The following is a 25,074-nucleotide window of genomic DNA, read 5'->3' on the forward strand; positions in this document are numbered from 1 at the left end:
ATAAATAACTGGGAACTAAAGAGTCTCTAACTTCAGGGGAGTTAGGTGGTCCCATGCAGTACTTACGGACTTGGGAAGTTATTTTATCTTCAATTTTTTAAAGTTATCTTCTATTTTTTTCTACAATGAATATAAATTACTTTCCTGACCAAGTTAATATACCACTGGCTAATATGTTAACTCTTTCTTTTGCACATTTACTCACTGCTCAGAATCACTGACATTTTTAGTTTAGTCTAAAAAATCATCAGTCCCTGAAACTGCTTAATTCCGGAGCTACTAAAATTGTTTCCAAAATGTGGTAAGACTGGACATGTTCTGCCCCCCAGAGGGGCTCCAACTGAGGAAAAAGAATAACTTACTGAGAAAAAAGCAATTATAAGTGACAGATCAACCAATTATTTGTTGTTTTTTCTTAAAGCCAGGAAAAGACAAAACATATGTCCTCAGAATTTCCAAAGAGTTGCTTCTTAAATCATGAAGAGCCAGAGAAACAAGGTACTGCAGCAAACACTTTTAATAGAATACAAAATTCACACCAGAGGCACATTCTGGGGAATGTAAAGGAACTATCACAAGTATTAATTCTGCTGGAAGAATAAAATAAGGCTCTCTCAGAGTACAAATATACAGGAAGGAATGATTTAAAATAGGCTTATGATTTACAATCACATTACATTGTACATATTAAGCACTGAAACAGGCATATTAATTAAAAAGCCAGCTAAAAGGCATTTGAACATATATAACAAATCTTACAGTCCACAAAGTTCATGTATAACAGTAATTTTAAGTACTTCATTTCAACACAAAAGAAATGAAGATATATTAATTTATGTTTATGACAAAAATCAAGGGAACTTATATTTAAAAGGCTTACATTACTGATAGAACCACACGGCAGACAGGTCAACCACATGACATGAAACCAACCAACAGTGCTGAGCAACTAAAACAGTACTGGCCTTTCCAATCCCCTTTCTTGTTACCACCGCACTGTCCCGTATTACCTTTTCATTGCTCAAATGAAAAATATTTCTCCATCTTCTCATTCCACGAAAGGAATGAAGAAACACCAAACAGCAAATTCAAAAGTTGATTTTACCATAAACCTTAAACACGGTTTAACGAATACAAAGAAACCCAACACTGATACACGGTGTTCCTTTCCAAGGAAGGAACAGACACGTCAAACATTATCTGAAAGGGGTTTCTTTATGGATTATGTACATTGGTTGAATGAGAATTATTGTATCTGAGAAGGCACATATCTGTGATTTAAGGCTTAACCGGTATTGTTACATATGGAAGTCCATGAAAGCTGTCTAGGAATTCACTTCTGTCAAAATGGAATTTACCCCAAAACTAGCATTCTAAGCACAGATTTCTACTCTAGAAACCATCAAGAGTTTCTATTCCAAGTCCACCTGCCAAAAAAAAAAAAAAAAAAAAAATCTCTTAAGCAGGTTTCATTGTGAATCAAAAGAAGTTGCTAACATAACTGCCCAATGACTTTGGGTGATGCAAACTCTTAAGCTCTAAAGCCTCACAGAAATGACAGTGTGATTCCTGCGTCTTAAAAAAAAAAAACCAAACAAACAAAAAAAAAAACAAAAAAAAACCCCTCTAAACAAAAATACAATAGTACAGATTCATTTTTAAAAAGGTATTTGCCACAACTCCACAAGCCAATCAGTCATTCATCAGAGCTGCTGCCTCTGTGTGGATGCTGCAGGAACACCATATAATTTTACTCTGCAAAATAGTTTCTTTTTTCTTTAAGACAATACATGAAAATGAATCTCTCAAAGATGTTGAATATATTCATATATAAAATATCTGATGTTGATACAAATCATGTAAACCTCCCTTTGGAAAAGTTACAACTGGCCCTCATTGCCAGGACCAAAAACCTTGAATTTTTATCTTGTCAGTGCAAATCTATATTAGATGTTTTCAAACTACAGAAATAGCCATCAACCCTCACAATACAAAAGGATTTCTCAAAAAGGAAAATTACTGTGTTCAGATTATAGAAATTATGTTTACATTAAAATCACCCACCTTCCCATCAAATTTAACAGTTCAGTTGTTAAAGTATGAAAAAGGGAAAAATTAAAGCTGTTTGTGCAAGAATCACTACAATGGTTGTGGTCACCCCTTCCCTAATCTTAACCTAACTCTGCTTAATTCTTATTAGGTTTGTTTAGAAATATAACAACGTGACTTTTTTTTTCCAGGTATGCTTTTACTGTTCTTCAAGCCAAGATGGGGCATCCACTCCAGGGGTTTTCAATTTGATATGGAACTGTTTAAGCGTCTGCTCAAGCTGCTTCTGATTCCCAGCAAAGTAAGCGGCAATGGCATTGTGGAAAAGGACCAGCTGATTGTGCAATACCTTAACCTGTGAACAGGGCAGAGTTACAAGACCGAGCATTAACACCAATGGCAATGAAATTTAAGGTGACTTATTACATGTCCTAACTAAATAGTGTATCTCTCATCAGGAAAAGCTGCTTTAATAGCGACAAAGTATTTCACACACACACCAACTGTATGCTGCTTTGCAGGGTCACTAAGGCTTTGATGACTTCTTAATTTCTCTAAAGGGAATAGGTCATTTTAAGAAGCTGAACCATACTCAGACATTATTGAGGGCATTAATTAAAAATATTATTAAATATTATTAAATCCCCCCTCAAAATAAGTATATTCAAAATTAACTACTGAAGAGGGAAAATTACACAGTTACTCTACAGTATATGTTATATACCAAGTACGGACATCATTAAGGCTAAATCTTCTATAAAACTGAGTAGGTCAGATACTTTGAAATACTGCAGTTCCCTGCAAAGAATCAAGCCAAGTGGCAGCAAGTGTTGCCCAAAAGCCAATTTACTTGAAGTTCGTATGACTCTCCAATGTTTTCAAATACTTAGCGTTTCTAACGATAACAAGAGTATGTTTTAACCAAGTAATGCTACTTGTGTAAATCTTTATTAAAGAAATCAGTAAAGGATTGCAAAGATTTATGAATAAAGGTGTTTCTTTAGCTCTCATTTATAACTGTAAGTGCTCGACAATAAAGTATAAAATACACTCTGACTTACCCAGCTAATGCAATATTTATTAAGATTGAACTTTAATAGTTTTTTTTTTAATTTTTTTAACGTTTATTTATTTTTGAGACAGAGAGAGACAGAGCATGAACGGGGGAGGGGCAGAGAGAGAGGGAGACACAGAATCGGAAGCAGGCTCCAGGCTCTGAGCCATCAGCCCAGAGCTCGACGCGGGGCTCGAACTCGCGAACCGCGAGATCGTGACCTGAGCCGTAGTCGGACGCTCAACCGACTGAGCCACCCAGGCGCCCCAGAACTTTAATAATTTTAATGATGTAAAAACATCTGATATAAATGCTAAGAAGAAATAGGATATGGCATTTTATATGTGGTATGACATTTACATTCACTTTATTATACACAGACGCATGGTCTCTCTAGCTATTTCTTCATCCATTTACCTTTAATAAAGGACACAATGCAAACATTTACATTGGATATTTTTGATTTGTAAAGCCTTGATTTAAAAAGTAAAATATTATAAAAACAACACACTCAAGATTATAAAGTAAAACCTTCTGATCCATACTTTTGGCACTTATCCCCTCCCCTGCCACCCAAAAATCACTATTAACATTTTATTGTGTTTCCTTTGAGAATTTTTCTAGGCATATACATAATATTTAAAAACACAAAGAGACTGCACCATGCACACTTTCAGTACTGCTGTTTACTCAAAATATCTTAGTTTTTTTATTCTAGTCTATTTATTCACCTAATATTAAAAAAAATTTTTTTAATGTTTATTTATTTTTCAGAGAGAAGGAGAGACAGAGCCCAAGTGGGGGAGGGGCAGAGAGAGAGGGAGACACAGAATCCAAGGCAGGCTGTAGGTTCCAAGCTGTCAGCACAGAGCCCGAGGCAGACTTGAACTCAACCAGCCGTGGGATCATGACCTGAGCCGAAGTCTGATGCTTAATGGACTAAGCCACCCAGATGCGTCTCAACTATTATTACTTAACTACCTTCTATGTACCACACACTGTTTTAGGTGTTAGGGAAATAGGAAAAAATCCCCTCCCTTATGAGCTTATAACCTTAGGGGGTGGGGAAAGAGAGGAGGGAAGTAAGAAACAAAAATAAGGATTGACATCCCAGGAAATTAGTATCTCAAGCCTTGAGAAGAGGTTGGGCTAACTCTCAGACCCGGAGGGCATCTGGCATTGCCGATTTATCTAAAAGTTATTTAAAACAAAAGAAATTTCTTCTTTCCTTCTGATAAAGATTAGAAAAATTTCTAGCAAGGATATAGTTTAAGAGAACCAGATAGCATGAACCAATGAAAACTAAAAAATGTCTGTACAAACTAAAAGAGGTACATCTTGCATTTACCTGGTCAGACCTTTAAGGCCTGCACCCTTTGTAAATAAAAACCTTTGGTACCGGGTACAACAAGGACAACAATGAAACATTTAACACCATGTGTCAGGCACTGTACTAGGGATACAAGAATACAAGAATAGTAAGACACAGGCAGTAGAAAATGCCAGTATGATAAATGGGCAGTACAAATACCCTGGGTTAACTTTTTTTTTTTTAAAAAAAGGGCACTCCTGGGAGAATAGGGTTTTTTCCAGAAAGGCTGGAGGAGAACCCTGGAACAGAACACTAATTCCTCTGCCCTCTGGTTTTGAGATATGAGGGCTATTTCAAAAGATGATGAGCCTCAACCTAAGAGCAACTATTAAGGAAACAGGATAATCATACGGAAAGCAGGTTTCTAAAAGGCAATTTAGTAAGCAAGCAAAGTATTTGATTATATTGGATTGTTACCATGATGGCCCCAAAGAATTACTCCTCTCCGCATCCACACCCTTGGAGAGCCTTCTGCAGTGAAAATGAGCCTGGCCATGTAATACTAGAAAATGAGGCCTGATAAGCAAGTGCTTGCCCTCCTGGACTGCCTCCACCTTGAGAGGAAGCGCAGTCTAGCCTTTCTCCATGAAGCTCACAAGGAGGACCTGTCATTTCTGCTATGCCCAGTGCCCCAGCAGGCCTACCAGCTGAAAGTGAAGCCAGAAGAACCCATCTACCCAGCCCACATAATTGTGGTAAATAATAAATCATCGCCGTTCTAGTCTACTAAGTTTTGGGTATTTTGTTATGCAATAAGAGATAAGTGGTACATCTATGAAAAAGGTTAAGAATGCAGCTTCCTCACAATGAATAAGGGGGAGAACAGGCTTAGAAAGAGGAAAGGCTAAGCTGGGTGATAAATAAAGGAACTGAAGAAAGGCCTGTACTTGGGGAGGTTAGGAGTTGGGAGATGAGAGAAATGGGAGACAAAGCAGCTAGGAAACAGATTCAAACAAGAGAGGCATACTGCTACTAACCAGTCCCAAGATCTAATTGCACTTTTGGAGTAAATGTAATATAGGTATCTTTGAAAACTTTTACTTCCAATTTTCTAGGAAGACCTAGCAATTGCATTAGGCATAGTTTGATACTGGTCACAGCTTCCCCAAATTTGTATTTGTTATTCATAAATTTTTTTTTAATGTTTATTTATTTATTTTTGAGACAGAGAGAGACAGAGCAGGGAGGGGCAGAGAGGGGGGAGACAGAGAATCTGAAACAGGCTCCAGGCTCTGAGCTGTCAGCACAGAGCCTGTCGCGGGGCTCAAACTCATGGAATGTGAGATCATGACCTGAGCTGAAGCTGGATGCTTAACTGACTGAGCCACCCAGGCGCCCCTATTTATTCTTTATTTGAGAGAGAGCAAGTGAGTGAGTGGGGGAGAGGGGCAGAGGGATAGAGAGAGAGAGAAAGAAAGAGAGAGAGAGAGAGAGAGAGAGAGAGAGAGAATCTTAAGCAGGCTCCATGCTCAGTGAGGAGCCTGATTTGGGGCTCCATCCAATGACCCTGGGATCATGACCTGAGCCAAAATCAGGGGTCAGACACTCAACCAACTGAACCACCCGGTTGCTCTTGTTACTCATTTAGATTATTAAGTACAACATCCCCATTATTGGTATTGTTCCTTTACAGGAATTACCCTAAAGAGCTTTGGAATCAGAAAGCATATATGGCGATCTTAGTTGTACTACTTTCCAGTTTTCTTTGTGATACCAGGTACAGGTCACTTCCAATTTCACTGCCCAAGGTCTTTATCCGTTTATCAGGGATGCCATTACCAAACTGAATTTGCAGGGCTATTGTAAAGGGTTAAGTGAAATGAGATACTACCTAGCACAGTGTCTGACACAGAATAAGTACTCATTCAATTTCAGTGGAATCTAAGTTTACCTAGTAGACAGTCAAATCCTCAAACGACATGGACTTTTCCTGGTAAAATTTCACTTATTTAGAACCCACTGATTTGGAACTTGCAAGAAGTAAGACTGTAATATTGTGATTTAACATTAAGAAACACATACTTGGTCTTAGTCCTCATTTCTGGCACAAAGCTCCTAAAACCCTTGTAATTTCCAAAGTGGTAAGAGTGAAGGGAGCAACTTTTGTTCTAATATTTAGTGTGTGTCCTGTTCCTGAAATAGCCCCAGAGCTATACAGGTGGGAGGAATGACTTTTGTTTGGAACAATCACTTTCTAATCATACCTGACTTTGTGTTAATGAGATTTCTGGAAAGCCCCTAGAAAACCAGAGGTAAGAGCTGGTTGTCAGGGGAACTAAATTGTGATTACAGGGTGGGAATTTCAGCTCCACTCCCTAACCTCTGGGGAGGAGATAGAGGTTACAGGTTGAATAATTCACCAATGGCCAATGATTTCATCAATGATTCCTATGTAATGAAGAGTCCTTAAAAATCTCTGAAGTATGAGGTTTGGAGAGGTTCTGGGTTGGTGAATATAGCCACATGTTAAGAAAGTGGGGCACCCCCAACTCTATGGGCACATAGGCTCTTGTGCTCAGGAACTTTACAGACCTTGACCCCTATGTACTTCTTTATCTGGCTCTTCATATGTATCCTTCAATATTTCCTTGTAATAAACTGGTAATCTAGTAAGTAAACTGTTTTCCTGAGTTCTGTGACCCAAATTGAGCACATGACCCAAATTGAGAGGTTGTGGAAACCTTCAATGTACGGTCAGAAGCACAGGTGGCAACCTGACTTGCAACCGGTGTCTGAGGGTGGAGGGGATGGGGGCAGTGTCAGAACCGAACCAAACTGGAGGATACCCAGCTGGTGTCCAGGATCGAGCATCAGTTGGTGTAGGAGAAACCCCACACATCTGGTGTCAGGAGTGTTTGAAAAGTGCTATGAGTGTAAAAGAAGACAGAGTTTTCTCCTTTCCAAAGGAAGAAACGGATGTGAAGTTTATCCTAGCATGATGAAAAAAAAAAAAAAAAGGTGTGTGCTAAGCAAATAAATTTTGTTAAAAAGGTGCAGGGGCACAGCTGGCTTATCAACGCTGATTGCCTTGACATGGCCTTCCATCCAAGGGCAGAAAACAGCCAGGGATGCTGCAGAAGGAATTCCTCTGCTTGACAGATCACTCAGAAGAACTATTTTTTTTTAAATGTTTATTTATTCATTTTTGAGCGAGAGAACAAGCAGGAGAGGGACAGAGAGAGAGGGAGACACAGAATCTGAAATGGGCTCCAGACTCTGAGTTGTTGGCGCAGAGCCTGATGCGGGGCTTTAGCTCACAAAGTATGAGATCATGACCTGAGCCAAAGTCGGATATTTAACCGACTGAGCCACCCAGGTGCCCAAGAATTTTTTTTTTTTTTTAAGATTTTATTTTTAAGTAATCTCTACAAACATGGGGCTCCAACTTACAACCCCAAGATCAAGAGTTGCATGCTCTACTGACTGAGTGAGCAAGGCACCACAACTCAGAAGTTTAAAGGGTCAATTTACAACCCCACAATTCTGTGCTTCTAACATGAACATATTTTTCAAGCACCACAGAGGCACTTCTTCCAAATTATTCATCAGTAAGCACCATTTGAGTTAACAGTATTACATATAAAATTTGTTTAAAACATTCTTAATACAGACTTCTACTAAATTCATATTGACCTTTCTCCATGTCTAGACAGAAAAGTTTTACATTGCAATCGCTTTTAAAACAAGCTTTAAAATGATACACTGATTTGCATAAGTACCAAGAAAAAGTCAGATTATTCTAATTAAAGTTATAACCAGGGTTCACCTTACATGGGTAGAGTTTAATTTCAGGACCAAATCTCTTTCTTTTTTTTTTTTTTAAGTTTTATTTATTTAAGTAATCTCTACACTCAACATGAAGCTTGAACTTACAACCCCGAGATGAAGACTCACATGGCCTTCTGACTAAGCTAGCCAGGCGCCCCCCAAATCTCTTTCTTGTAAGACATTGGTCAATTAAAATTATAGCTAGCAAAAAATAAGCAAAATAAGGCACTGCAGCTTAGCTCTCATTTGATTCCTATTTACATAAAAATGTTTTTACAAACTGAGCTCTTCTCAGTCACCTGTTCTTCTGGAGAACAGGTTATGAAGGAGTGGTCAAAAGAGGGCTCCAAGAGCAGTATGTTTTAACGGAGGGTGGAAGAGTCCCCACATGACCTTAGATAGGGAAGAACTTTTTTGTTTTTAATGTTTTTTTTTTTTTAATTTATTTTGAGAAAGACACACACATACAGAGAGAGAGAGAGACAGAGAGACAGAGACAGAGACAGAGAGAGAGAGAGAGAGACGTTTACAGTGCAAGTGGGACAGGGGCAGAGAGAGAGAGAGGAAGAAAGAGAATCCCAAGTAGGCTCCATGCTTTTGGCAGAGCCCTATGTGGAACTCGAACTCACTAACTGCGAGATCAGATCATGACCTGAGCCAAGATCAAGAGTCTGATGCTTAACCTGAGCCACCCAGGCGCCCCGGAAGGAACTTTTCAAAACTAAAAACTCATAAAGAAAGGATTGAGAAATTAAATTCATTAAAATTCAGAGTTTCTATTCATCCAAAGACAGTGAAAAGACAAGTTACAAACTGAGAAAATATATCTGCATTACATGTACTGACAAAGGTTATGTATCTAGAAAATGTAAAGAACTCGACAAACCAAAAGCAACCCAAACCAAAAGAACAAATAACGTGGATGGGTATTTCACAGAGGAGGAAACAGCGACAGCCAATTAAATCTGAAAATATATCCAGCCTCAGTAGAAAACAGGAAAGTTCAAATTAAAACTAACTTGATGAAAGAGGACTTCAACTATCTCCATTTTGACCTCAAAATCTCTAATTGACGAAGTTCTTTCCAGCTTATCTCTTAAGTCAGGCACAATACCCTGCGGGCAAGGCATCCAGTGAGGAACAAGAACTATCGCCTCAAGCAACAAGGACTGCCGAGAGCCCGCAAGACCCCACGAGCCTCATCCCGAGACAGTGATTGACTTGACCTTTACTGCCTACCTGTACAAACCCATCGCCCTTTGTCCCACATTTTCCTTACAGAAACGGAGAAGTATTTCTAGCACTTTGGAGGACGGTCTTTGAGACATTGTCTTCCCAGTACTGGCCTCACTGAAATAAATTCTTTTTCTGTTTCACCACCGCTGGTCTCTCTTGCCTTTGGGTTCTGTCAGCAGTGAGTGGCCAAACCTGGTCTGTTTGGGACCCTCGGAACCAGGCTCTCTGGCACCCCTGCGCCCAGCGACACTGGGATGCCATTTTATAGCCTCTACATTAAGAAAACTTAAAACAGTTAAAACTCTTGCCCACTGTTGATTGTTGTATAAATTCGTACAACTACATTTGAAAACGACTTGGCATTAATCCGTAACATGAAGGATGCATATACCCCACCGAACGGCGTTTTAACTTGTAAGAATACACCCTAGAGAAATCTGCACCTGTGTTTTATGAGACAGGGACAATTATGCTCACAGCAGCACTGTTTTTAGCATTAAAGAACAAGGAAACACACTAAAGCTTGTATTTACAGGAGAATGGATAAACAAACTGCAGTCTCTTCACGCAGTGGGGATACTAAATAGGAGTGAAAATAAATGCACTGCAGCCACGTGCATCCATGTGGATGAATCTTGGGAACATCAGACAGAGCAAAACAACGAGCTGCAGAAGAACACCCATAGGAGGATTCCATTTATACGGAGTTCAGAAATACACGTGTGACTGAATGACACATTCACAGGTGGCAAAACTGTAAAGAAAACCAACAGGAACAAAAAAATAGGGGTTCGGAATAGGGGTTCTGGAGGGAGGAGAAGGAGAAGGATGAAGTAAGAGGAAGCATGGAGGAGGCTTCATTTCTTAACCTGGGTGGTGGGTGGATGGCTGTTTTGTTGCTGTTATTCTTCATATTTTGCCTATATGTTAAACATTCTTTGGAATGTACTTAACATCTTTACAGTATTAAAAAAGGGAAAGGTTACGAAAGATAAAGTCTGTCTGTATATCATAACTTTGCTGAGCATCTGCACTATTCAGTGCTCTAATGAACTAGTCATCCCCCTTTTATATTCAGAGAGAAAAAACACCACACCTAAAATGTTACTTACGCTCATTCTCATTCATTCAATAAATATTACTAAGGGTCTGTTGTTGTCAGGCACTAGTCTAGGGTCTGGAATGCAAGCAATCAACAAAAAGACAATTCTGCTCTCAAGAAGCTTATATTCTATCGAGAAGAAAGAGAAACAAGGTAAGTAAAATATACAGTATGTTAGATGATGGCATGTGTTACGCAGAAAAATTAAGCAATGGGGAATATGAGATACATATATGGCAGAGTGCAGCAATGTAAACAGAACGCTAGAAAAGGTCTGAGGTGACATTTGAATAAAGACCTAAAGGAAGTGAGAGAGTGAGCTTTAAGATACTTTAAGTTTTCTTGTTTTCTTTTTTTTTTGAGAGAGGGCGCCAGTGAGGGGCAAGGGAGAGAGAGAGTTCACAAGGTGGGGGAGGGGGGAGGGAGGAGGGAGGGGGAGGAGGGAGAAGCGGGACTCACCCAAAGTGGGGCTCGTGCTCACTTGAAGGACTCGAATTCATCATGACCTGAGCTGAAGTCAGATGCTTAACCGAATGAGCCACCCAGGCACCCCGATACTTTATGTTTTCTAATGAGGCTAGAAGAATAAATAATACTCTGGATAGAGGAAATAACAAGTACTCTAGTCCTAAGGTGGATGGTGTGCTTGGTATGTTTGAGAAACAGCAAGGAGGCCAGTGTGGCTGGTCATTGTATTAAGGGTGTGGTAGGAGATGTGGTCAGGTAAGTAATGGGGGGGCTAGATAATGTGGGACCTTAGATGTCATCATAGAGACTGTGGCTACTTTTCTGAGTGAGATGAGAAGGCACTGGAAGATTCTGAGCAGAGACATGACAATATCTGATTTACTTTAATAAACATGCAAAGGTAGAAGCAGAGAGACCTGTTAGAATACTACAGCAATAACCCAGGTGAGATAATGGTGGCCTGGACAAAGGTGGTAACAGAGGAAGCAGTGAGAAGAGGTGGGATTCTCAATATACTGTGAAGATAAAGCCAACAGATGAGGCTGTGGGAGAGATCAAGGACAAAGAAGGTGCCAAGAGTTTTGCCCTGAACAACCAACTGAAAGCATAAAGCTACCGCACACTGATATATGGCAAAGGCTACGAGAAGGGCAAGTGTGGAGGAGGGGGAAATGTGGCTATCAAGAACTCAGTTTGGGACAAGTGAGAGATGGTTTTTCAGGCAGACACATGGCAATGCTGATTAAGTAACTATTTTTGAGAGTGGATAGAGTTCAGGATAGCAGTACAGTGAAGAAACAGATTAAGATAATTGTTACGGTTCCTTTCTACTAAAATTTTGAGAAAACTGCTTTCTAAATAGAGGTGTGTGTGTGTGTGTGTGTGTGTGTGTGTGTGTGTGTGTGTGTGTTTGGAATAAAATATATATATTTGGAAACTCAAATGGCTCCCCCAAAGCCTTTCAGTTGAAAGGCTCTCTCTTTCAACAGAAAAACATTATTTTAAGGACAAAAACTAGCTTTTCTTTCAGAGATTTTTAAAATTCAATTGAAAGTTTATGAACCAGCCCATTAATTAAACACTCTTCCCTATTTAAAGGTATTCTTAGCTTTCACACTAGTAACCTACCTGGGTCACAAAGTAATTTTACAACTTGCCTTACTAGGATGATCTGGCCTTTCTTGTTTTTTTGTTTTCTTTGGATGATCCTTGGCTCCTGGAGTTATAGAGCAACTGAGGGGTTTCTGTATTTTTAGTGTGAGATTCTAACTTTTAGAAATAGATTCTAGACAATTACTTTATGGCTTTTTGGGTCACGAAAATTTTTGACTTGAATGTTAATTCCCAGTGTTTTAGAATGAAAGGAGACAATAAGCATGGAGTGCGGGATTTGATTCCTGTGGTGTACCTGGAGAGAGCTGTTACAACAGTCTGAAAGTTACTGTCAGAAAGCGGGAAGGGCGTCAGACAATTTTCTAGCTAACTCTACGAGTGTCAATCAACACAGATGTCCACTGAGAAGTCAGTTTCTGTACCCCCTTGAGGTGGCTGACAAACCCAACACAAAGACACAGCAACAAAGCCTCAAACCAGGTGTATTACCTGTATGCAAAATGTTCCCCAACTCCACTGAAACTTAACCCGTGGGAAATCAAGGAAAGAGGGTGCTTTTTAAGACTGACTTCTAGTTTTCACAACAAAATGACACAATACCCATTTTCACCAAAACATTCTCCCAGTAATTGTGAGAAGGTTGATGTGTAAGCCTCTTAAAGTATATCCACACTTCAGAACAGTTCCCTGGTATAGAGACAGCCTGTAGGGATTCACAGCTTTTCAATTGTAATCATGGAAATAAAGTATAAAACTTCATTGTTACTTTAATCTCAGAAGCCTTTTTATACCAAAACAGGTTAACTTACCTCATTTTTCCATTAGCACCGATTATGTAAGTGTTATCCTAGTACACTATTTAGTTTTGGTAGTAGGTCTTAAAAATCAGATGGACATTTAAATAGGAATGGTAAACTGACTCTTACCCACTCAAACCATTACTAGCCCAAATATAAATGGGAACTAAAATAAATTAATAAATCAATTATCAATATGAATATACTTACTTTCTACATAAACAAATTAAAAGCTTTGGGCTTTTCTGCCTCTATTTTTGCTTCATTTTCTCTAAATTTTTGATAAACTAATTTTCACTACAGTATGTATTCATATGATGTCTTCATATAATGACTGTATTATTTATAGAATATCAATGCAGCTCTGACCGATGCCACAAAGAATCCTCAGGACGTTTAAGAACAATTAAGTAATACAGAAAAAGAGCTGCAAATACAATTTTAAAGAGAACTAATTTTTGCAATCTTTATAATGACTGTGCAGTTGTCACTATGTATAAGTAGTTTTAATGAGACTTAAAAGTGTTAGTCTAAGTTACTTGGCTTGTTTATCAGGTTTACTTTAGTAGACTATTTGGCCTTGTGAAAGTCAGTGTAGGATAGATACCAGTTTCTCAAACAGAACTGGGAGGAAGATAGATGAAGAAAGTAAGGTGGAGGAAAGGTCAGAATGTACTTTTAGGAGAAGGTGCAAAAAGCCAAAAATGCTTGAGGAAGTATTTTAGGGTCATTACACTTTTGCAATTTACATTTGTATTTATATTATCGGATCACGAGAAGTGATGAGCACACAGAATAAAAAAAAACGCCAAGTATTTTTGTCAGTATTTGCAAGTATTTGATATGGTGGGTGACACTTTTGTGAAGCGTTTTCTTTGTGACAGGTAATATGTTACCCTTACATCTACTCTGTACAGGCTTCTCTTCTCTCCATGTTACAGTTAAAAAAACACTCAGAAAGTTAAGTAACTTGCTTAAGGTTAGATAGTTAGCAGATGAGCTGGGAGTGGAAGGTCTTATCCCACGACAGGTCCATGTTTTTTTTTTACCTATGCTAACCTGACTCTATTCATAAGGCAACAGACATTTTGGAAAGCTTTTAAACAAAGCTTGAAACAAATAAACAAAAGGTATGGCAGGGCACTCAAAGGAAAGGTAGCAATGTACAGAAGGTATGTTTTAACCTCCTTCTTCATTTTGTCACTGGCTCTGATGTGGCATTTAAACATCCTCAAGACAGGATCTAACACAAGGTTTGGAGCACATGAAAGAAATAAAAGTTAATTCTTTTTAAATTATGAAGAGTAATGCAATATTAAACTTTTGTACACTCTTTCCATACTTACACAGCAGGAACTATTTATTTATGTATGTCCTAACTTAGAAAAGATTTAAAGAGGCTATAAGGATGAGTGAAATACAAGAGAGAAGCAGAGACTTAAAAAAGGAGCAAAAGAAGATAGAGGTAACAGTTCCAGGCAGAAATGGGATGATGACAAATTTGACAAATTTTCAAAACCTAACAGCAGAAACAATTACAGTAATTTAGAAATACACTAAATCATTGTGAACTCAATTACAAAGAACTTTCATAAAGATCTGCCAAACAATGAGCAACCCGGATCAGACATAAGCAAAACCACGATAGCAACATCTGGTGAATGACCTAAAATATGCCATACAATACTTCGATTGTTAAAGGGCAAAACAAACTTCAACACTGACTACTAAGGCAGAGACAAGCTGAGGTTTTAAATAGAAACTGGGTAAGAGAAATTTAAGAGCAGGTCTGAGAGCTGATGCCAAGTGGATTATACAGAAAACTTTCTCCTGCTTACACAGCATATATCAATAGAAGATAAATACCATTTACAAAGTTTACCAACCGAAAAATTTAAAGTATTACTGCACAGGCATCAAAACCATAAAAAGGTACTTTATTTCTACCAAATGAACTTTTTTTCCAAATCAAATTTAGATTAATTACCTACTTTCTTATCAGAGATACTTTAAAAAAGAGGCACTTTTTAAAAAAAATTTTTAAATGTTTATTTTTTTGAGAGACAGAGAGACAGAGCATGAGCAGGGGAGGGGCAGAGAGAGAGCGAGACACAGAATCCGAAGCAGGCTCCAGGCTCTGAGTTGTCAGCATAGAGCCCAATGCAGGGCTCAAACCCATGAACTGTGAGATCATGACCTGAGTTGAAGTCAGATGCTTAACCTACTGAGCCACCCAGGCGCCCCCAAAAGAGGCAACTTCTAATTCAAATAAAAGTAACTTGTTTTAATATATTCATAATTGTTCAAAGCATTGACTCTCCCAATAACTCTATAAAATAAGGGTTTATATGAAGTGAACAACAATACCGAGGTTAGGTTAAACATGTGAGGAAAAGTTGAAATAAAATCATTTTTTTTTAAGATTTTATTTTTAAGTATCTCTACACAACGGGGGGCCTGAACTTACTACCCCGAGTTCAAGTCACATGCTCCACCAACTGAGCCAGCCAGGCACCCCTAAAATTATTCTTTAGTAAGAAGTCTCTAAATCACTAACATGTAAAGAATTAACTCCTTTCTTTGCCTCTAATTATTTAAACAGGGAAGTATACCTGTCTTGGCCTTTTATTAGGTTTGTGAAGTGTAATTTTATTACTTTGTAATAGCTTTGGAAATGCCTGTCATGTCAAAGCAACAGCTGAGAAAAAAGTACGATAAAAAATATGGGTGTGGACACTGGGAAGGGAGTTAAGAGAAGGAAAGACAAATATGAACCACAAGTGGAGGTGGAAGAATAGATTTTATTTTTTGACTCATTGGGATAGGTTTCAACAAATCTTGGACAAGTATGTTTCAAAAAAAAAAAAAAGCATCCTAGGAGGGAAAAAAAAGGGCAGTCCTATTTCGAAAAGCAGATAACCGATGACACACAATTCCAGTAATGATAGGTCACAGAATGTGCTGAGGCCTCATAATTCTGTATCCAAGGGTAGGTTAAAATTCTCAATGCACAGGTTTTCTCCCACTTTAACAAAAATGTCTATCGCCCTTTCATTCTATGGTTTACAGTGTTAGCTCCCTCCCCTTCTCCCTTCCATCTAAGAGCTCCAGTTTTGGATATGACCCACATGGCTTCTGTTTTTCAAGGTTATCTCCCATCTTCTTCCTCTGCTATGTTAAGAACCTACTTGGAGGGGCGCCTGGGTGGCGCAGTCGGTTAAGCATCCGACTTCAGCCAGGTCACGATCTCGCGGTCCGGGAGTTCGAGCCCCACGTCAGGCTCTGGGCTGATGGCTCGGAGCCTGGAGCCTGTTTCCGATTCTGTGTCTCCTTCTCTCTCTGCCCCTCCCCCGTTCATGCTCTGTCTCTCTCTGTCCCCAAAATAAATAAAAACGCTGGGGAAAAGAAAAATTAAAAAAAAAAAAAAAAAAAAAGAACCTACTTGGAGCAGCATTATAGCACATTAATTAAAAGCAGGGTTGTGGAGTCAAACAGATCTAGATGTGAATCCTGGTCTGGTTGTGAGACTTTGGGCAAATTATTTAACCTCTGAACCTCATTATCATCATCTGTACACTGGTATATGATCATCTAGATTACAGTAGATAGATACACACATAGATATTAAACAAAATACTTATAGAGCATTTCCTCCATATACAGATTACTCAAAGATCAGTGTGCATCAATTCACTTGCTGGAGAAGGGGAATGCTCTATAGATGCAGCCATGGAGCTTACCTCTAAGGAAAGAAACAGACTAACAGACATTCACAGCACAGTATGGTATGTGCTTTAATTGGAGAAAGCCCTGGGTAGCAGGGTAGTACACAGGGGAAGAAAGAAACTTTCAAGTTGCTAGAGGAAATATTAAGTACCAAAAATCATTCAAGATAGCACCTGAGCTCCTAGATAAATATGAATTTAGGTATAGAAGAGTAGTTAAGGAGCTGAGTATTTCCTTCAACCAATAAGGTGACCTTGTTCTCCCTGGCCTTTGGACATTGGGCAACAAGAACTTCCAGCTAAACCAATGGCCCATTCACACCCATCGTTATATTCATAAAATAGTTTTCCATTGTAAGTGTGGTTCTGTATTATATCTCGGAAAACTTTTTTTTTTTTTAAAGATTAAGAACCCAATCTCTTATACGACTTACAAAAATTCTGATCGTATGTACCTAACAACTGTTTATAAGCTTAATAAAAAAGCTTTACCAAAATTTGTTATGATAAAACCACTATTTTTCTTTAAAAAAAAATCCACAAGCAGTTATACTACACTCTACTTTAAGAACAGAAAATTTAACAAAAGTTTACAGATAACTTAAAACATATGCTCCAGAGTTTCTTCAAGAATTTTTTTTCCCTAACCTTTTCCACTAATGTTCATGTTACTCATTCTTGTGTGGTTCTGTTCAAGTCATGCCACCTAGCCTAGCAGGTACTTCTAAGAGCCCACACTGTCCACACTAATATTCTTCATCAAATTCTGTAGTTCTTCTTTCTCCTGCATAAATCAACATTTTGTATATAGTAGGTTTTACTAAATGTCCTTCATTAGACTGTATATTGCTTGTCAGCAAGAAGTCTGTCATAATACCTTTATACAATACTTCCTTAGGATAAGACATTATAATAGCCCCAAACAAGCACCTTAAAAATTTTACTGAAAGTCTGTGAAAAGTGCATTTTTTGAAAATTTAATGGAAGAAATACAGATAGAAAACCAGAATATTGTAAGGTGTAACATTATAGGTGGAAGGCATATGGTCAAAACCAAAGTGTTGAGTCATTACTGAGAGGACTTCAAGTAAAGGTTAAAAAGAACAATGCTAAGTCAAATTATTTATTTTTTTTAAAAGTTTATTTATTTTGAGAGAGAGAGAGAGAGAGAGAGAGAGAGAGAATATCCCAAGCAGGCTCCCCGCTGTCAGTGCAGAGCCCTCCATGTAGGTCTTGATCATGTCCTGAGCTGAAATCGACAGTTGGACACTTAACCAACTGGGCCACCCAGGCGCTCCTCAAATTCTTAAACACTGCTAGTGTCTTCTGCAGTTTTACTCAGAGATGCCAATTAAAGGTTTTATTTTGAAGTAAATCAAAAGACTGTAACTAAGGAGAAAAGTACAGTACTGCCACTGCCACCAAAACTAACGCAGATTACTAGTGATCTGTTCATATCTTAAATTGATCACTTGAAAACTCACCTTAATCACAAAACCTGGCAATCTGACTTGGGTGATACATAAGGTTGGCAAAGTAAGCGAAATGTGGATCTGAGCAGTACACAGGTATCAAACATTTTATAGGACAGATAACACTACAGAAGTAATAATTAAGAAGTAAATTTTTTAAAATGTTTGAGAGAGGGAGAGAGAGAGAGAGAGAGCGCAAGGAGGGGAGGGGCAGAGAGAGGGAGACACAGAATTCGAGCTGTCTGCACAGAGCATGACTCGGGGCTCGACCTGAGATCATGACCTGAGCCAAAGTCAGACACTTAACTGACTGAGCTGAGCCACCCAGGTGCCCCAAGAAGTAAATTTTTATAAGTGCACCCTATTCACACAAAGTGAAAGCAAGCAATCCATTCTCCTCTAACATATACAGAAGGAAAATGAAACTCAAACTCTATCCTCCAAATGAACTGATCACTTCTGACCAAAAAGGGTCAGAAAACATAAGTACCTTATAATTGCCAGAGAGAGAGAGAGAGAGAGAGAGAGAGAGAGAGAGAGAAGACTAAGTCAAATCTATAAAAGTCAGAGAAGACCAAGTGAAATCTATAAAAACAACAGTTGATGACTATAAAGCTATCCCTTCTGGGGGCTTTTAAGTCTTGTGTATAAAATACTTCTTCATGGGGCGCCTGGTGGCTCAGTCGGTTGAGCGCCTGACTTCGGCTCCGGTCATGATCTCAAGGTCCATGAGTTCGAGCCCCGCGTCAGCTCTGTGCTGACAGTTCAGAGCCTGGAGCCTGCTTCGGATTCTGTGTCTCCCTCTCTCTCTCTGACCCTTCCCCGTTCATGCTCTGTCTCTCTGTCTCAAAAATAAATGAACATTAAAAAAAATTTTTAAATACTTCTTCACAAAAATCTGGAAATCTCAGCACAACTGACGAATTGGTTAGCTAGTTGTACTCTCTCTCTCATTCACCAGTTGACGATTACAAATTTCATACTGATTCCAGACAGGTATGCCTTAGATACTAATTTCAAAAGCAACCCTCAACTCCCAATTCTTTTTGGCTGCATGGTTTATATAAAGATAGTTAATTTCTGTCTCTTTTCCGAAGAAAGAGAGGAGGCAGTGCAAACCCCAGACAACTTTTTCCTCCTTCACGTGGGTCTAGCAAAATGTTTAAAGAGGCATGGAAGCCAAACCACTAGCAATAGCAAACATGGTACTATACATGAAAACATTTTCTTTTCTTTTCAAATTTGTATTTAGGAAATATTTTCTGATATAAATAAAAGGTACTATATCACACCATTTCTACATTTCTAATCTGTCACTTAAGAATAATGCAGGGAACTCATGTCCTGGCAAGTTAACTGTTTTTCTATTCTCTCCAACACAAAATTGATCATCTGATTTTAAGCCTAAAGAAAAAGTATAGGCTATATAAATACATGTATCAGATCATGTCTGAAAAATAGAAATCTAGTTGGGTCTCATTTTGAAAAAAAGATAAGGTGTACACTACTTAAAAAACAAATATTTTCTAGCTATACTTACTTGCATTTATTTTAAAAATTTAGTCTTATCATTTCAATAAGTAGGATCAAAACTGAAAGAATATAAAAAGTATATAATGAGAAGTCTCACTTTCACTCCTGTCTCTGACCAGTGTCCCCTTATAGGTAACTGATTTTAGTTAATTCTTCCAGGTTTTCTTATGCAAGCACAAATCTTTATGTAAAATTATACATTTTTATTTCCTTCCTTTCTTACACAAAAGATATTCTACCATATACACTGCTTTGCACCTTACTCTTCAATTAACAGTATGTCCTAAGGATCCTTCTATCTCTTTTTTTCTTTAATAGCTACAAAATATTCCATTCTGTAAATGAACCACAGTTTATTTAACTTGTCCCCTACTGGTGAACTGCTGCGTTGTTTCTCTTCCTTTGATATTACAAGCGATGCCGTAATGAATAACCCTGTACCTATGTCACTTCATCGTTATGTAGGCCCTATATACCTGTCTGGTTTCATCCAGAGCTATGCTTCCCCCATCCTCATTATGCTCTGGCCTCACTGACCTTCAATTGGCTTTTGCATATTCTATTCCTTTTATTTAAAATCCCTTTCCTCCACACACCTTAAGTCAGCTCCTTTGTAGCCCTCTGGAATTCAGCCTCAATGTCACTTCCTCTAGCCTTCCACAATACCCCACACCAAGCCAAGTCCCCTTTGTATACTCACATGACTCCTCTATTTTCCCTTTACAACACTTATCATAGTTTGTATTTATATAGTTATTTGGTTAATGCCGATTTCTCTTATTTGACCATAAGCTCTACAAGGGCAAGCCCATTTATATTTCTACTATTTATCCCTGGCTCATAAAAAAGCAACCAATAAATATTTGATGAATAAAAGAATAAAATGTTAAAGGTGCCAATTACGTATCGATCTGCTCTTAGTATTTTATATGTTTTTTTGTTTTACCTTTTAAGTATCTCTTGACATCCTCAGTTCATTCCATATCCACTACCACCCCCCTAAACAAGTTCTCATCATCTCTTGTCTAAACTACTATATTCACTCTCAGGTTCTAACTAAGATCTATGCTCCATATTTTAGACTTCTCATTGGCCAAGAATTCTTTCAATGGCTCCCCACAGATACTAAAACAAACTTTTCCTTAATGTAGTCTATAAGACCTGCATGGATGGTCTGGCCTTTGCTTGCCTCCCGGTCAGTCCTATACTCTAGTCACATTGGCTCCTATCATATTTACTCTTTGAACATACCACACCCTCTCCTGCCACAGGGCTGTTACATATGTGGTTCTTTCTAGTTGGAATACTCTTTGCTTCTCATTTTACCTAGTTGATGCTCAACATCACTTTCTCATGGAAGCCTGCCCTGACCACTTAATGAACTATGTACCTCTCCTCGAGACCACCGCTACAGCGAAAATTTTATATACATGTTTCAGTGTGATTTGATCAATGTTGTTTCTTTTATTAGACGATAAGCTCTTTGAGGGTAGAATTTGTTTTTGTTTGCTCACTGGGTATCAACAATATCCAGAACACTTCCTGGCACGCAGTACGTATCTAATAATTGTTTGTTAAATGAATGAAAAAAAGAACAATAACAACACGATATTATGATACCAAATTATATGATGAAATATACTCAGGAATTAAGTCTGGAAGTAAAGTTGCATGAGTAAGGGAATGTTCCACAGAATCCAAATGTAGGTAATCATATTTGGCACAGTGTTGAGGTTGCTTATTATACATACTTACATATTTCAATCTATAAATGCTTATTTTTTTATTTAGAACCAGTAGGGTTCTTTTACTGTGGAACTTAATTTCATTTGACCTATGAGCAAATGCCAAGAGGTAATCCCATTTATACCTCCAGTTGTAGAAATAAAGATGATGGTAAGTCATTGGCATGAATATTTAAAAATTATCAAGAGTAAGAAGTTAGGGTCCTTTTCTTTTGACAGTGAAGAAAAAGATTTCAAGAATATCTACTTGTACATATTAAGTAATGATTAACATGCTTCTTAATATTTGGCAAGAAATAGCCAGTTTTAACATTTAGACGTTTATTTTTTTTCCTCTCAAAGACAAGTTTTAGTAAATAAGAATACCTTTGCCTTCCAAGCTCTTCCAAACATTTATAGCCTATTTTTACAAAGATGTACTAGGTTTTAAATATCTCCTATTACCGTATGTATTTGCATAGTCACCGAAGCATCACAACTACATATATAGCTGGATATTACATGAATATGTTTACTTTGTTCTAGGTGTTCTATTCTCTGTGTATTCTCTCTTTCTCCTGCGTCCCATTTTAGTTCATGGATTTTCTGAAAAGCCAAATTCATAATAAGATACATATGAAATAAATCTGTAATATATTAGAAAAAATAGTGTATTAAATAATATATTAGAAAAGAAATCCTAATATTCAAGAATATTATTGTATTATGATTATATATGAAACATGGCATCAAGTGAAAACAACAGTTTTTTCATCAATCTAAGATTCAGAATGACTATGATTTTTTTAAAAAAGGTTTTTAAATTAAGTTAGTGCATTAATCAAATATGTGTCCAGGATACATCCCCAAGTCTGGTTCATCTTTTTTAGTCCCCCTTGTCATCCTCAAGTCACTGAAATATAACAGAGGGAAAAACCCTGCATTTAATGGGTATTGCTAATTAATTGACATTACCTTAAAGTAGGAGTATATTTCATCTTTCTTAAAATAATAACATAATAAAATCAATAAGATCCTTACTTTTTATTTATACTCTAAGCTGCTTTGTTGACTCTTTTGATATATTCAAGTTTTCCTCCCCTAATACATTAGGAGCTCTGAAAAGAGATTTACCACTCCCAAATTATAGTTCTGTTAAAGGAAATATTAATCTTAAATGACTTTTCATGTTTTATGTGATTCCAAGCCATGTAAAAAGTTGTTTTAAAATAATAAACATGAGGGGTGCCTGGGTGGCTCAGTCGGTTGAGCGCCTGACTTCGGCTCAGGTCATGATCTCAGTCTGTGGGTTTAAGCCCTGCGTCGGGCTCTGTGCTGACAGCTCAGAGCCTGGAGCCTGCTTTGGATTCTGTGTCTCCCTCTCTCTCTGCCTCTTCCCTGATCACACTTTGTCTTGCTCTCTCCCAAAAATAAATAAAAACATTAAAAAAATTTTTTAAAAAACCATGGATTGCTCACTACGATGTGCATATTTTTTCTGTAAATTTTTTGCCTTCTCTTCACAAGCAACAGTACACACTGCAGACGATAGAGGCATTTTTGAGAGTATGCTTTGCCCTCACTAAAGCAAAGAATGAAGTAATCAGGATTTGCCCTTTTGTCCTGTTATGGTGGACTCTCATTTTCTTCCATCTCTTTCTCTTCCCTGCAGTATACCTCAATTCTGGAAAGACACACAAACTCACGTTTGCTAAAATAACTATTATATATTTAAACACCATTGCTAGGCATCATGAGGCTGTAAAAGGAGGCATGGTACCTTTCTCACAAAGTCTACAAAATTCCAGGAATGTCTATTCTCTTCTCGTTACTAAAGTAGCCTATGTTTTGTTTTGAACCATGAAAGGAACAATGAAAGGTAAATAAACTGCCTTAAGTCACAAAACAGCTCATGTTACATTACTGAAAAGACAGGAAAAAAAGAAATAATGATAAAACAGAAACATTAGAAAAGCCTAATTAACTCTGTTGTTACTGCTATGCAACTCAATGTTGTTTAGTAAAACAGGAAGAGAATATCAGAGATTAATAAGGATTGTTTAGGTTAAAGGTAAACATAATATATCTTGGGGGTGGGTGGATAAAGAGCACAGATTGTACATAATAGAATTCAAATTTCTCCATTAAAAGTAAATGACAAGAGAGATGTGCACATATCACTCAGCATGAATGCACACACAGGAATGTGTATTTTACACATCTATTTTCTTTGTTTTCCCAGAAAGAAGGAAGGCTAGACTAACTACATATAAACGCTTCAATTTTCTAAAATATAGAGAAGAATCCACCTTTCAATCCTTCTCAAAAAATTTTTTTTTAAGTTGTAAGAATGAAACAAAAACATTCTCACAATGTTTGGCTACTAAAATATATTACAACAGTCACAGGAATGGTTCTTAGTCCTTTACTCAGTGACTGTTTGCTTTTACTTTATGCATCATTTTAACTGTCAGGTTATCTGGCCTCTCATTTTAGAACAGAAGTGTTGCTATGGGAAGACACTTGAAAAGCCATGAAATGAGAGATGTCAAAGAAAGCCTCCTCCCCCAAAAGCTGCAAAAAACAGCTGTAAAGACAAGCATTAACCTTTAGGATATTATCAAATTACAAACTAACACACTACATGATGTTTAAAATAACCTATGTTTTAAAAAATTCAATATACAATATTTAAGAAATAGGAAGAGTATATTTTGTTAAAATTCAAGTGCTACGTGGATTACCTGACACTTTGTATAAAGGAGATATTAAGGTACAAATTCAGCTTATTTTAACAAAAGAAGAAAAAACACAAGATTTCAGGCATTTCACACTGCCAAGAAAGCAAACAGGGATGATAAGACAGTTTGTAAGCCTAAAGGCTTGCTTTTTCCTCCTTTTGTTAGAGTTATTAAAAATAAAAGGGTAAAAGTTGCTCAACAATAAAAAAGTTTTCTCATGAATCTAAGTCTTCATCCAAATTACAGTTATTGATTGCTTAACATAAAACAGAGATCAATATTATCTCTTTATAGTTTTTAAGAGTTAAATAAGAGAAAAAGATCAGAGTTTCTTTATAGATTTTATTTTAGTTGATTTTTAGCTGATTAAGGAGTTCAAATTGAAACTTAGGTTAATGACAACTGTGGAAAGCTGAAAACAAAGACTATCTCTAGGACTCTCTAAGAACATAAATCCTTGAGAGTAAAGGCAAATTAAAAAAAATTTTATAGTAAGGTCAAAAGAAGATGTGACAACAATGTTATTCTCAAAGGCAATGACTTCCAAACCTTTATCTCTGAAGCCTTGACCCTGCTCATTCCAACTCCAAACTCACATCATTAACATCCTACCAACTGTTTCTATGTGAATATTTTGTCATCACCTCAAACTGAGCACTGGGTTAAACGGAATAAATACCCATTCCTCATCCCTTACAACCTTCAAGCCAAATTGGCTTCCTCTCTTGATTTCCCAACCCCTGTCATGCAGACTTGAAATCACTGTATTCTTTCCTTTATGCTGCTATTGGAATTTACCCTATGTCAGGCTCTTTATCACTTCATTTGGCTATAAAAGATTCCTCACTGGTCTGCGTGCTTCTACTTTCTTTCTTCCTTTAAACTGTAGTGTTTTTAAGTCATGTATTTTTTTTTACTCC

General features: G+C 37.5%; 1 protein-coding gene across 15 annotated transcripts in view; it reads right to left on the reverse strand.

Moving 5' to 3' along the window:
* Positions 1-499: 499 nt before the first annotated feature.
* Positions 500-25,074, reverse strand: part of ARFIP1 (ADP ribosylation factor interacting protein 1) — a 134,703-nt gene continuing 110,128 nt past the window's right edge. For 9 of the 15 annotated variants that reach the window (XM_043567422.1, XM_043567395.1, XM_043567440.1 and 6 more), the window contains one exon: positions 500-2,404. In XM_043567422.1, the coding sequence (XP_043423357.1) occupies positions 2,249-2,404 (156 nt within the window). In that variant the 3' untranslated portion in view covers positions 500-2,248. Of the gene's footprint in view, positions 2,405-17,328; positions 17,469-21,778; positions 22,020-25,074 lie in introns of those variants that run through there. The other 6 variants (XM_043567332.1, XM_043567325.1, XM_043567404.1 and 3 more) reach the window with 5 other exon arrangements.

The sequence above is a fragment of the Prionailurus bengalensis genome, chromosome B1 (genome assembly GCF_016509475.1).
Source record: "Prionailurus bengalensis isolate Pbe53 chromosome B1, Fcat_Pben_1.1_paternal_pri, whole genome shotgun sequence".
NCBI lineage: Eukaryota > Metazoa > Chordata > Mammalia > Carnivora > Felidae > Prionailurus > Prionailurus bengalensis.